This window comes from Paroedura picta, chromosome 11 (genome assembly GCF_049243985.1).
Source record: "Paroedura picta isolate Pp20150507F chromosome 11, Ppicta_v3.0, whole genome shotgun sequence".
NCBI classification, from domain to species: domain Eukaryota; kingdom Metazoa; phylum Chordata; class Lepidosauria; order Squamata; family Gekkonidae; genus Paroedura; species Paroedura picta.
This window is the reverse complement of record NC_135379.1, coordinates 22,292,461-22,306,076: the sequence shown is the minus strand read 5'-3', so window position 1 is coordinate 22,306,076 and position 13,616 is coordinate 22,292,461. Positions and strand designations below refer to the sequence as shown.

At 63.1% G+C, this 13,616-nt stretch overlaps 1 protein-coding gene across 1 annotated transcript; it reads left to right on the top strand.

The window, feature by feature from the left end:
* Positions 1–2,206: 2,206 nt before the first annotated feature.
* On the top strand, positions 2,207–6,337 carry DLX5 (distal-less homeobox 5). The gene is made up of 3 exons (XM_077303694.1): positions 2,207–2,944; positions 4,295–4,479; positions 5,575–6,337. The coding sequence occupies exons 1-3, from the start codon at positions 2,581–2,583 to the stop codon at positions 5,902–5,904; spliced, it is 879 nt and encodes a 292-aa protein (XP_077159809.1). The 5' UTR covers positions 2,207–2,580; the 3' UTR covers positions 5,905–6,337.
* The last annotated feature ends 7,279 nt before the right edge of the window (positions 6,338–13,616 follow it).

Below are 13,616 nucleotides of genomic sequence, written 5' to 3'. Positions count from 1 at the left end.
GCCCAGGGCCCACCCAGCACAAGGCGGCGAGCGGCGCTTTCTGGGCCGGCTGCTTTCCCAGCCACAGGCTCCGGCCGTGACCGCTTCGGCCAGCCAGCGCCTGCCCCCTCCCCCGATCCCCGGGCCCCGAACAATGAGCGGATTGTGCCCGGGCGCGCCGGCTCCCTGCGCAGCAGCCCTCGCCGCTCCGGATGTGCCAAATATAAACCACGGGGCGGGGAACGACCGCGACTCCGGCAGGAAGCGGGTCGGTCGGGGGCCTGGCGCGGGGGGGGGGGCAGCGGCGCGGATCAAAGGCGGCAGGCCCAGCGCAAAGAGAGACGCGCCCCCCCCGGAAACCCCAGGAGTCCGCCCGGGGAGGTTTAGAACCCAAGCCCCGCGGAGAACTGTGCCCATCTCAACGGGACTGGGAAATCGCCACGCGGCTGGGCGCCCGAGTCCAGCAAGGCCGCTGCCCGAGGCGGATCCCGGGGCTGGGGGGGTCGAGGCCGCAGGGGACAAGCCCACGCCTGCCGGTCCGGCACGGAAGCGGCCCTTGGGGGTGGCGTTGCGGCGCCTGATCACCCGGGGGAGTTGGGGACAAGTCGCCGAGAAGCAGAGTTCAGCGTCGCCGAGGGGGGAGGCAGAGAGGGGTCGTGGCGCCCCCCGCCGCTGGGTCCAGCTCCCCGCAAGGCTTTCGCGGGCCTGCCCCTCGCCAGAACCGAGAAGGGCCAGGAGAGCCACAGCGCGCCGCCCCGTCGGGGGTCGAGCGGACGGTGGGAAATCACCTCCCCGGGACCCCCCCCCCGCCCTCGCTCTCAATAAAAAGTCGTGTTTGGTCATTGCACGGAGGCTGGGGGGGGGGGGCAAGTCCTAGAATTAAACGGTTCGGGATTTGTCCGACTGGATTTGGCTGGCCAAGACGGGCGCCCGAGCTCAGCGGAGGCCAACAGTCTAAATCGGGCGAGTAAATAAGAGTTCGGTCAACTTCGCGCCCGGACTTGTTCGCCTCTCTTTCCTCGGCGTCTCGCGAAGCAGAGCCCTCCTCCCCCCACGCCGCCCTGACAGTTGCGAGAGGGGGCTGGAGCGATGGCCGGTGCAAAGAGACCCCACCCCGTAGGAGGGGGGCTTTTTTGAGGGGGAGGGGTGTCTGTTGTGCTAATATTGCTAATATTTTTTGACGCACACGCCCCTTCCAGAATTGTTGCCAAGGACGGAGCGGGAGGATCCCTTTTTGGCTCTTCGGGGATGGGGGGCTGGCTTACTCCCAAGTAAGCCTACGGAGACTCGCAGTCCCGGCCCTCCCCCGCTCTCCCCTCACGACCAAACGAGGCTCGTCTCCGGCAGTGTTGGGAAAAGTCTGTGAAGAACTGAGCCGCCAGGCGTCCTCGGCCCCACGTGTACGCCAGGCCTGGGGAGGGGGCGATCGGAAGCGGGACCTCCGTTGGCGAGCGGGGGGGGGGGCATTCCTCCCGAGAGTAATCGCCTCTCGGAGCTGTCACTGGCGGGGGCGGGTTCCGGGAGGAACCGGACCAGTTTGGGTTCTTGCTGGGGGGGGGGGTCGACTCCATTGGGAGTTCTCTCGGAGGGCAGAAGCGGAATGGGGGCACATCTGGGGGGACTCAAAGCATGTCGGCTGCAGAAGATGCACCCCGGAAATGGGGGTCCCCTGACACACACCCCTCCGGGGGTGCTCTCCGCGCAGAGTCCAGCGCTGCAGCCCCCCCCCCCCCCCGCCAGCTCCCGTGGCCCTCCGTGGCTAGCCTTCCTTTCATCACTGTTCCGATCCGGAGTGATCGGCCCGGGGTTAGTCCGGGGAACGGGATTTCCGGTCGCGGTCACAGAGGCTCGTTTAGCGCACATTGTTCAGAAGGCAGAAATACTCCCCCCCCCCCCCGCCCTAAGTCCCGTCGAATCTGCTCGGTGGGTCTTTATTATGTCCATTTCACAGACGGGAGAAACGAGGAGGAGACGAGGATCTAGTGCTGGATCCAGAGAGGTGGGAGGCGGCTGTGAAAACCCCCCTGGGCAGCCCCTCAAAGGGAGAATCGGCACTCCTGGCCTGGGAAAGGGGGGGTCTGAAAGGAGTGAGCCCAGACGCACTCTGCCTCTGCCTCTGCTGAAACGGGGTACCGAAGGGGGTGGGGGCCCACGCGCACGCTTTCCGCCCCTCCCCCGCCCTATTTACTCCTCTGCGCCTATTGCACGGCGCCCGCCCTCCCCGCCCTCCCCCAGCCCACGGCAAATGGTGGCGCTGGAGCTCCCCCGGACAGGCACTTCGGAGGGGACGCAGAGAGAGAGACACAGAGAGGGAGAGACGACCGAGCCGCCGCCGCCGCCGCCGCGCGCTTTGTTGTGCTCAACTCGTCGGACGAGTTAGGGTGTCGCTGCTCGGGCGCGCTCTGGCCAATGGCACCGGCGCCACCCCGCTGTGCGTAAGAGCGCAATTAAGGATTTAACCAAGCCTCGGCGCTCCCCGCCAGCAGTCTGCCAGAGCCAGCCCCAGCGAGCTCGCCGCCGCCCGCCCGCCCCCGCCCTCCCCCCGCCCGCCCGCCCGCCATGGCTGCCTAGAAGACCCCGCCGCCCGCCCGCCTCCCAGCCATGACGGGCGTCTTTGACAGACGCGGGCCAGCCATCCGCGGCGCCGGAGACTTCCCGGCTCCCTTCCCCAGCACGGCGGCCACCATGCACCACCCGCCCCAGGAGTCGCCCACGCTGCCCGAGTCCTCGGCCACCGACCCCGACTACTACGGCTCCCCCGGCGGCGCCCCGCACGGCTACGGATCGCCCTCGTCCGCCTCCTACGGCAAAGCGCTCCACCCCTACCAGTACCAGTACCACGGCATGAGCGGCGCGGCCGGCGGCACCTACCCGGCCAAGGCCTACGCGGACTACGGCTACGCCAGCCCCTACCACCCCCAGTACGGCGGCGCCTACAGCCGGGCGCAGAGCGCCGCGCAGCCAGGTGAGAGGCCGGGCCGGGCCGGGACGGGAGGGGGACTCGCCGTCCGTCGTCCCCCCCCCCCAGCTTTAATCCGAAGGGCGCGCGTGAGGGTGGGGGCGAGGGGGGAATATTCTGCCTCCAGCCCGGCCACAGTTCCTTCCGAGCCCAACTGAACAAGGTTCATTTCCCCTCCGCGCTGCAAGGCTGCCGCTTGGGGAAAGGGTCCCTGCGGCGCGGTCCAGCCCCGGGACGGAATTCGGGAGCGAGCAGGGGAGAGGGCAGAGCCTCCCCCTTGGACGAGACCAGCAGCCGCCCGGGAAGGCGAAGGGCCTCTTTGCAAGGACTGGAAGGGTGGCGGTGGGGGCGGGGTGGCCGCCGCGGCTCCCTGCGGAGTGGGGGTGGGAGGGTGTGGAGGAGGACAAGACTGGCTCGACCCCCCCCCCCTTGGACAACCGGGCCAAGAGGAATTTGCCGCGGAGCCGAGGCGCAAATGCCACCCAGGGAGAAGCGCGGTCCGGCAGCTCCCTTGCGGTTCCTCCGCCCGCAAACCCCGGAAAGCCCCCCCCCTCGGGCCGCCCCGGCCTCCGCTGCCCCACACGACCTTTGGGCCAAGGACCGGCCCGTCTCAAAGCCGGGACGACCCGCCGCTGCCGGGCCGCGCCTCCTCGGCGGACGCGGCAAGAATCGCCCAGGGGACGGCGCGGTAATTGCATCGCGTCCTCCAAGCTCTTGCGCGCCTCGCCCAGCCTTGCCACGGGCGGCTGGCTCCCGCCTCAAAGCCGCGGCCGGGGGAAAGGCCAGGGGCGCGTTCCGTCTCTGCAAGAGGAACCAGACGCATCGGAGCCGCCGGCCTGCTCGGCCCCCCTCCCGCCTCCCCCTCGGGCCGATCGGCGGCGAGATTATGGCGCAGCATCGCCGCGCTGTCTGGGCCCGCTCCGGCTCCTTTCGGCCCCCGGCGAGCAGAAGGGCCTCCTTGTGGCCAGGCTCCCTTTGAACTCCGCCGCCGCCCGAGCGGAGGGTCCCCAGCAGCCCCCGAGGGTGCGGCGCGGGCCAGCGGGAGGGCGCGCAGGGGGGCCGGAGCAGGCCCTCCGTCGTGGCCCCGGAAAGAGGGCTTCCGGGTCCCAACCGGGCGGGCCGAGCCCAGCCAGGCCGAGGCTCGCTCCTCCTCTGCGAAGGCCTGCGGGGCGAGACCCCAAAGGAGTCGTTCGGAGGGCTTCGCTTGCCCGCCCGTGCTCAGACCCCAGCCCGTGTCTCGGTCTCCGCGGGGCTATAGCGGCGCCAGGTCGGCCCGTGTATGTGTGTGTGTGTGTGTGTGGGGGGGGGGAGTCCTCCGGCACATCGCTGACCTTCCTTTCTTTGTCGTCCTTTTAGAAAAAGAGGTGGCCGAGCCGGAGGTGAGGATGGTGAACGGCAAACCAAAGAAAGTGCGCAAACCAAGGACTATTTACTCCAGTTTCCAGCTGGCGGCCTTACAAAGGAGGTTCCAGAAGACTCAGTATTTAGCTCTGCCCGAAAGAGCCGAGCTGGCTGCGTCGTTGGGCCTGACACAGACCCAGGTAAGGGCCGCGGCCTGGCCACCCCCGCCGCCGGGAGACTTTACACCAACCCTCCCCCTCCCCGGCCCCCAGAGCACGAAGCCCTCCGGGAGAGGTTGGTCCAAGGGCTCTCCCAGCGCAGGTGTCGTCTGTTTGGATCCAAAGGCAGGCCGCTTTTCTCCGAGGGTGGCATGTCCGGGTCTCAGAAGGGGGCTGGTTGCCAAACTACCGTGCCTTCCCTGAGGGAGAGGGGATGGGGTGGGGGTGGTGGGGCAGGCAGCGGCCCCGAGGCCTTCCCTGCCATCCCGCTGCCACGTCAAATCCTGTGGAGAGGCTGTCCCCCGCGCCATCGCGCTCGCCCGCCGAGAGGGGCTTCCAGGCCGGCTTTTGTCTCTTGCAGAGGCTGGTCGATCGTGTGGCGCCAGTGCACCTGGCCGACCCCCTGGCCCTTCCCTAGGCTCCTGGAGCTGGGATGGGGTGGGTCCGTCCGAGGGAGGCCTCTCCCCAGCGAGTGGCGCTGTTGGGGAACTGGGGCGCTGGTCGTCCTCCGGAGAGGTTGGGGAGCAAAGCACACCGAGAGAGTGGGAGGGAGGGAGGGAGGGAGAGAGAGAGAGCACACGCCTGCTGTCAAGTGGCCAGGAGAAGACGATCCAGGGCAGCTCTGGCAGACCCGGCCTTGTATCCCAAAGCAGGCGATTTTTTAAAATTGCGTGCGTGAGGCCCCGATCCTGCTCTCCTAAGACCTGGAGGGAGGCTCAGGAGAGACCGGTGGGTCCTGAGAAGACGGCCACTTCGCCTTTGCAGGGCGAATCTCTGTCCGGGTGGAGAGAACCTTTCCGTGGGCCTCCCATTCCGTTTCGGGGTCGCAGGCTTCGTTGGGGGTCCGTTTCGGCTCACCCAGGCCAGCTCCAAAGGGCTGCGCGGCCCTCCAGGCTTCAGGCTTCTTTGCCTTGTTGTCTTGGCAAGGCGACCATGTCCCCCGTGGCCTCAAGCGCTGCTGGCTAAGCAGCTGGAAAAGGGGGGGGACCTGTTCACCCGGCTCCCTGCTTGGCTCCGCTCCTTGAAGTCCTCTAAGGCCGCGCCTTCCTTGACGGCTGTCCCCTCTTCCTCCTGCAGGTGAAAATCTGGTTCCAGAACAAAAGGTCCAAGATCAAGAAGATCATGAAGAACGGCGAGATGCCCCCGGAGCACAGCCCCAGCGCCAGCGACCCCATGGCCTGCAACTCCCCCCAGTCCCCGGCCGTGTGGGAGCCCCAGGGCCCGGCCCGGCCCCTCAGCCACCACCCGCATACCCACGGGGCCACCGCCAACCCATCGTCTGCCGCAGCCTACCTGGAGAGCTCGTCGTCCTGGTACCCCGGCGGGACCCCCCTCAGCGGGCATCTGCAGCCGCCGCCTGGCTCCCTCCAGCACCCCCTGGCCCTGGCCTCTGGGACGATCTACTAGGGGAGCCCCCCACCCCACCCCGGCAACATCTCCTGGAGGAAGGAAAGGGGAAAGGCGGAAGGGGATTTCTCTTTTGGGTGGTTGTGGTTGTTTTTTTGTTCTCCTTTTTTTTAAGGGAAAGGAAACTCTTCATGATGAAATGTGTAAAGCTTGTGCATGTAACTTATTGCATTTCAAAGGAAACTTCCCCCACCCCCTCTTTTTTTTTAAGGATTAAAAAAACCAGACGGACTTTTAGGGCTGTTTGATCCGCTGTGGACACTTTCAAAGGTGCCTTGAAATCTTATGACCTCAACTTTTTTCGAGAGACTTTTTTTCAATGTCATTTTAACCCTGTAAATAACTGTAGATAGAGGAATTAAACTGTATATTCTGAATAAATAAAATTATTTCCACCGTGAGAACAGGGGGAAAACACAAATGAAAAGCCGAAGGCGTGTTACCAAATATTTCTTTCCTCCGGTAGTGAAAGGGGTAGGGTCGGTGGGGAGCGTAGATGGAGCAAGATCTCTCCCCCCCCCCTGTTTTTTTTCCCTTTTTCGGTATTTTTGGAGAAGGGGTTGAGGCTCCTCATTTTTGTTCGAATTTGCCTTTCTGTTTCTTCTGCCCCTGTCCAGTAGGCCCTGCGGTGTGAAGTGCCCCCAGTCGCTTGTCGACCATTCCCCCCCCCCTCCCCATTCAAAAATAGGAGATCCGTCCCCAGAACGGGCAGGCAGGCGGCTCCAAGAACCAATTGAAGCGAAATGGCCTCGCCTGGAAAGACGCCGGCTCGGGGGGGGGGGGGGGCGGGAAGCTGCCCCCGAGTCACCCAGCCAGCAGGTCTCTCTCTCTCTCCTCTCTACCATAAAAGCAATTACCCGCAAGAAAGCCGGCTTCCCATCAGCTCATTATACAAATTACATTTCCTTCCAGAGGAGCTACAGGACGGGACGCCAAAAATGGAGAGAGAGGGGGGAGACCCCCCCCCCTTCTTGGAGACAAAGGCAACCGGCAAACCAGTGCCCGCTGGGGAGCCCAGCCCCCTTTCTAAAGGTAGATCGCCGCAGACTTTGGCCGGCTTCTTCCGTCCCGATCACAGCTCCGTGCTGGCCGGAGGGGGCGAGCCGCGGTTAGAGCTGTCCCTCCCAGCGGGTTGCACACCAGGTGAGGGAGCACACCACTACCTGAGCACACCAGGTGAGGGAGAGCAGAGCGCAGCGGCCACGCGTGGACTTTTTTCCGCGGAACATTTTTTTAAAAGAAAGAAAACATCGCAGCCCCCCCCCCCCCCCAATAACTAGTCTGTCTTTAATCGCATTAGGGCCGGACTCAGGAAGGTTGCCAATCACCTATAGGAAAAGCCATCCGGGTCTTCCCCCCCACACACACACACATACACACACACACACACTCCCTCCTCACACACACCCGCCTTCCCTTTCAGGTCTGCCTTAGAAACTGGTCTCAGTGTGTTCTCCCCAGTGGTAAAACGGCAGCACTAAATGCGGGGGGGGGGGGATTAGAACATTAAAAAAAAATTACATCCTGTCATCTGAGGCTTTCAGTCAGAGCCGTTCCAGGGCTGGGAGACCAGACCTGAAAAGGCACGCTCTGTCGCCCCGAGCCAAGTTACCTGTCTCTCTCGACTCGCCCTGCGCCTCTCCCCTCTCCTCCCTCCCTCCCTTCCTCCCTTCCTCCCAGGCTTGTTCATCCTCTCCTTTACAGTTCCGAGCAGCCGGGCAAAGGTGCTTGGAAACCACTTGGGGAGAGCAGCGGTCGGCTGATGCGCCCCAACACCGGGACTTCGTTCGTGCGGAATTCCCCGGGAATACCCGCTGCATTGTCCACGGATCCTAGCGGCGTTGCTTTCCCTGTCCTTGAAGGGGTTGCGGGGAGGGAAGGAGTTGGCACTTCCCCCACCCCCAAGGCTAGTTCGAGGTCTGCTGTTCCCAGACGCCCGTCCTGGCTCGCGGTTGTTTTCGTCTATCCATCCTGAGCTGCGGTGGAGAATCTCAGGAAAGATGTGAGGGGGGGGAGGGGAGGAAGAGATATTAGGCAATTGCCCCTTCCCTACGCTGTCCCACCCCCAGAAGGGTCTGCTTGTCGCTCCAGCTGTGGCGGGCATCTCTCTCCCCTTCTTTCGCTGCATGCCCCCCCCCCCCTCCTTATTCCTCTGCGGAACGGCCTAGGTGAGTCCCGAGGCGCCTCTTTGTGTTCTCCTCGCCCTGTATCGCCTACGGGAGGGGGGCATGCGAACGGGCCTCGAGGCGCCTCTTGGTTCTCTCTGCCGTGGCAGCTCCTTCTGCAGCTGGGCCTTAAGGCATCTGCCAGGCCGGTTTCAATAGCAACCGCTCTGTCCCGGGACTTCCCGGCCTCTGGCGGTCACCCTCCACCCCATGCAGTCTAAAAAGGACGCTAGTCCATGGGATCGGGTCCTTTGCGCCTTGACAGCTTTTTGGCAAGGCCACCGTCCAAGTGGGGATTGTCTGGAAGACGCGCTATTCTTCCCCTTGCCCCGTCCTGGAGGGGGTGAAAGAATAGGTGCCATCTGCAGCTTGGTTCATGCGGACATGGATGGAGAGGGCCGCAGTGAACCTCCCCCCCCCCCGTGTGTGTATGTCCAGGTGCCCCCCCCCCAGCCCCTTATTGCCAAGAGCTCGCGAGGACGCCTTCCTTTGTGTGAGGGGGAGGGTGCGGGTTCGATTGTGCCCTTCCTGTGGAGCAGACAGGAGAAACGGGGCTCTGTGCGTGGCGGACGCGTCTTTCCAAAGTTTTCTTCCCCCTCCCTCCCTCCCTCCCAGGCAGGCGTCGCTTCCAAGCGGAGCTGGGGCGGCCGCGGGCGGGGAGAGGGGAGCCGAGCGGAGACGCATTCCTGTGGGTGCCGATCGGCTCCAGAGCCGAGCCGCAGGGCCTTCGCGAAGGACACAGACGGGGGAAGCGAGCAGCCCACAAGCTTCGCGGGCCTTGATCTGGCTCTTCTGGGCTGGAGCCCCACCCTGGGGCTATTCCGCCTGCCACCCACGGGCGCACCCACCCGCGCCAGGCGAGCTCACCCACTGCGCCGCCACGACCGACCGGCAGCTCTGCGAACCCCCACCCCACCCCACCCCACGCACATCAAGCCCGGCAGGTTGGGATACGTGGCCTGGACTTCAAAGGAGCAGAACGGACGGGGCCCTGCCCAACCCACCCATGGGTGGACGCCCCCTCCCCCCAACTTTGCAGTGTCTTCTGTCCCACGACTGGGCGAAGCGTTTCTGCTCCTCTCCTTGGGGAAACTCCGCTGGGCTTTTGTCTTCGCCCCTCACTTCAGGCTGGGCACTTTCCCTCTGGGTTCCTCTTGATGTGGTGGTTAAGATCGGCCGCCTCTAGCCGGGGTTGGTTCTCCATTCCTCCATGTACAGCCAGTGACCTTGGGCCAGTCACAGATCTCTCAGAGCGCTCTCAGCCCCTTCCGCCTCACAGGTTGGCTGTTGTGGGGAGAGGAAAGGAAAGGTCGTTGTAAGCCGCTGTAGGACTCCTTCGGGTAATAAAAGGGGGGGGGGTACAAAACCTCAGCTCTTCTCTCTTCTCTTACCTCGCCTCATTCTCACATAGCTTGCACCGTTAGAATGGCTCCTGGGCGGGGGGGGGGGGCTTTTGGAGCTGGGCTTGGGGAAGGTCGCCCAGGCCAAGGTAAAGGTCTCCAGCGCATGCCATCTGGTGAGGGTTGGGGGGAGTCGCCAATGCCAGGGAGGGATTGGGACCCCGTCCTGCTGCCCGCCTGGCTGCCGTAATTAAGGATTGTCCCAGCCCCAGGCACGTGCAGGGGAGCGTGGGGGGGGGGGGGCTCCTGAGCGGCCTGGGCCGGGAGGCGGCGGGCAAGTCGGCGGTCCCTGCTCGCTCGGCCTGGAGAGCGCCGACATGTGCCCTCCGCGTCCCAAAGGCAGATGGCACAGCCAGCCATCAAGCGCCGGACCACAGGAGAACCCCCCCCCCCCTCCTTCCCTCTCTTCCTCCCTCTGCACCTGATCGGAGGATGGGAAAGCCGGCGACCGTGAACTTCCACAGGCGAGACGGATTGCCCTCTTCGCGGTCTCTCTTCCCGTGGGGCTGTGGGGAGCTCTCTGTCCAGCACCGAAGCCTTCCTGGTCCCCTGCCCTGCCCTTTGCCGCTCTTCTGGCCCAACAGATCGGAGGCCAGCCAGCCAGCGCGGGCACCACGGAGCTGAGGCCCAGCCCGAAGAAGGCCTTTCCCCTGAACATCCCCCGCAGCTCAGCTTCTCTTTCTGCCTTGGGCGGCTGGGAGGGGGTCGGTCCCAGGGGCGGCACCGATCCCCCTCCCCTAGAGCCCAAGGCCTGCTTCTCGGGAAGCCGGCGGGCATGCCCCGAAGGCCCGGCGGAGCCACCAGGTTGGCCCCGCACTTGCCCGGGAGATTCGAGTCTCCCGTGGGGGCGTGGGAAAGCGGGCCAGCTTCACGCCTCTGGTCCCCCAGAGGTATTCTATCCTCGGATCACTTCTAGAGGAGCCCCCGGTTTCTCCTTCCCCCGGCTTTCGAGGCAGCTGGCTGGGCAGAGGTGGGTGGGTGGGTAGGGTCTCCCTCTCTCCCCCTGCCAAGCTGGAGGTCGCCTCTGGCGCTGCCAGGCCAGGGCCTCCCTCGGATGGAGGCGCCGAGCACGTGCAGCCTCCCGAAATGCCGGAGACAATCGACGGAGCGCGCCTCTTCGACGGCTGCTCGGCTTAATTAATGGCAATTACCACGCGCCCGCCTAATTGCCTCCGGGGCTCCCGAGGGCACGTCCAATGGGGGAAGGCGAGCGAGGCCGGGGAGCCGGTGCGCTCGGTGCGGAGGCGGCTTTGTCGTCACCGCCGCGCGAGCGAAGCCTGCCGCTCTCCCGACGCAGCCCGAATCACAGGGAAGCTCCGGCTTAACCCTTTACAAGGAAGTAGAGTCTGAGCCCCCAACCCCCAGCCCCGCTTCGGGGACGGACGGGCTCGCCTTACCAGGCGATCCAGCTCGGGGAGGGGGGGGGACGCCAAACCCGGGGCAGATCCCCCCCCCCCAATGCCGGCGCCTCTGGGGTCACGGCGGGGCTCCGAGGCAGTCCAGACCGGCGAGTGAGAGCGGCGAGTGAGAGCCGCGGCCTTCCTGGCTGGCCGACTCCCACAGGGCCCTTCGTGCACGCGTGTGCGCGAGTGGGTGTGAATGGAGAGGCCCGTGGCGCCCCTGGCCGCGGGTTCCTCGTGAGAATGGGCGACAGCGGCCTGTCCCTTCTTGCCTCGCCTGCTGATCCACACCCGCCTCTCCGGCTGCACCCTGAACAGAGAAGGGCGGATCCGAACGCTTTGCAGGAGCCCCCCGGGGACCCCCGGCTCCCCAATATGCCACAAAGCCCCCTTGCCCGTCGAGTTTGGACCCGTTAGGCGGCAGCCCCCTAATCTGTTGGGTTCTGGATTCCTGCTCCTCTGAGCCCCCCCCCGAATCAACGCCCCCCTTCTCGTTTTTGTCCTCCCAGTTTGATTTGATCGCTCCTGTTCACATTTCACTTTTGTATTTTTCCCCCCTCTTCCTCTATCATTACTCATTGAGTGCCCCGTGAAATTACAATCGCACATTTACAGCTCAGCAACCCATTTGTAATGGGGGAGAGGGAAAAAAAGTCTAAATAATGGCCGAATTAGCCCTACTGGACAGTTTCAGATGTAACACTCTGTAATAATTATATTGCAGGCTGGATTAGGATGCTATTATCATAATCTGGACGTTTACAATTATCTGTAATTTGCAAAGATGCGCCAGGTCTTGATTACAGCGGTTTTTTCCCCTCTCTCTCTCTTTTTTATCAAGCTAACCATCACTAAACAGTGACAGTAATAACAGCTAATTTTGCTGGCAATATAAGAGGTGCTGGGGTGTGCAAACAATTTCACACCTGGATATGCTCAGTCAACCACGAATATAGAGAAAGAGCTTCTGCCCTCAGACTCAGAAAAATATTCTCCACCGCTCCCGTTCACTGTAGATTTCCTTAGACCCTCATCTCTGCTTAACAGATTTGCACGGGGGTAAGTTTTTTAAAAATGTATATATTTGTCTCCTCTGCTTCCGTATCGCTTTTCCGGGGTAGGGTTTTCGCTCTTCAGGGACGCCTTGTTTTTCATTCTTTTTCAAGAATTCTTTCTGTAGCCTTGCTCTTTACCGCGGTTCATGCTTCTCTTTCCTCCTCCCCCAAACCTTCGTTTTATCAAGTCACCACGACCAGCATTTATTTATTTATTTGTTTCGTGGGAGGTTGCTGCCCCCCCCTTCGTGATAGGAATGCAGGGCTGCATTGCTATGAGGCCGGCTTGTCAATACCGGGTCACTCCCCCCCCCCGTTTTATCAAATTGACTCGACTTGTCTGTGCTGCGTGACTCACAGGTTTAGAAAGAAAGGGAAGCATCGGGGGGGGGGGGGAGGTATGGCTCTAAACCGGTAGGCGAAAAGGGGGGTCCGCTCCGTTGTCAGTGTCAGAGGGTTGTCCATTTGGCCACGAGTTGGGGGGGGGATCTTATTTGTTCAACATAAAGCCAGGTCTCAGGTTCAAGGTCTACCCTCTCTAGAAACCCACTCGATGAGCTGGCGGGTGTCGGGAGGCTGGCGGGTGAACGATTAGTTCTTTATACCTCCCTCATTGACAGAGGAATCTGAAAACGGCGCTACAGAATTGCACCTCCTGTGCTTGGCTACAAGTCCCTGTTGAGTTTACTAGGACGTATTTCCTTGAACACATGCCTAGAATCAGCCTTGCAACCCCCGCTTGGGCTCCTCCCTCTACCTCCCCCCCCCCCGGTAAATTCGGTGAGGATCAAAGTGTTGCCTGCATTTCTTTTTCAGGCAGTCTTCTCAACTGTCTCTCAAGGGCCACGGCAAGAAACGGACTTTTATTCAGTGTCCTGTCTGTACTAACCTTATCCTGTTAGAAAGTCTAGGGTTCATCCCATGTTTAGATAGATAGATAGATAGATAGATAGATAGATAGATAGATAGATAGATAGATAGATAGAGAGAGAGAGAGAGAGAGAGAGAGAGAGAGAGAGAGAGAGAGAGAGAGAGAGAGAGAGAGAGAGAGAGCGTTGGCTGGGCCTCGGGCTGCTTCGGTTTAAGGTTCCGTGGCTGGGACTTGGCTGGATATTGGGTGGATGTCTTTGACTCTTCCGTCTTCCAAACCTCGGCCGGGAGATCGGCTTCCTCTTGGGCCGGTTGGCTGCCTTGAGGTCCCGATCCCCCCTGCCCAATCCTGCCCCATATAACGCCCCCCCCCGGACATGTAGCCCTCCACTTCCGTGGCAGGTGGGTTCCCTGCCTCCGCCCCGCCTTTCCCGCGCCCCGCCTCTGGGTTTCCCCCGCGCCCCCCTCCTCTGGCAATGGGGAAGACGCCTTTTTTGTGGCTTATGCCCCGGGGGAGGGAGCGAGGGAGGGGTGTTGGGGGGGGGGCGCGGTCGAGCCGAGCGGTTTTTCTGGTCGCCGCCTGGGAGAGCGGCGGGGTCCTTGCGGGGCGGCCGCCGTGTCCTTCTGCCGTCCATAGAGGACGCTGTTTCCCGAGAACTCCCCCTTCGGCGGCTCCGAGGGACGCCTGTGCGCGTTGCTGGCGGCAGCTGAGCCGGGCCAAGGAGAGGCCTGCGCGCCTTGCAGCCCCTTTCCCCGGCCGCGCTCACCCCCGCTGCCCCGATCTAACTCCTAATCTCGCCTCTCAAGTCATTTAAAGCGGAG

What these genes read in the sequence shown, in the direction of transcription:
- DLX5 (XM_077303694.1), top strand. Translation starts at nt 2,581, where the DNA reads ATGACGGGCGTCTTTGACAGACGCGGGCCAGCCATCCGCGGCGCCGGA. An exon ending in GCAGAGCGCCGCGCAGCCAG is followed by an intron (nt 2,945 to 4,294) that starts GTGAGAGGCCGG and finishes TCGTCCTTTTAG; the next exon opens with AAAAAGAGGTGGCCGAGCCG. An exon ending in TGGGCCTGACACAGACCCAG is followed by an intron (nt 4,480 to 5,574) that starts GTAAGGGCCGCG and finishes TTCCTCCTGCAG; the next exon opens with GTGAAAATCTGGTTCCAGAA.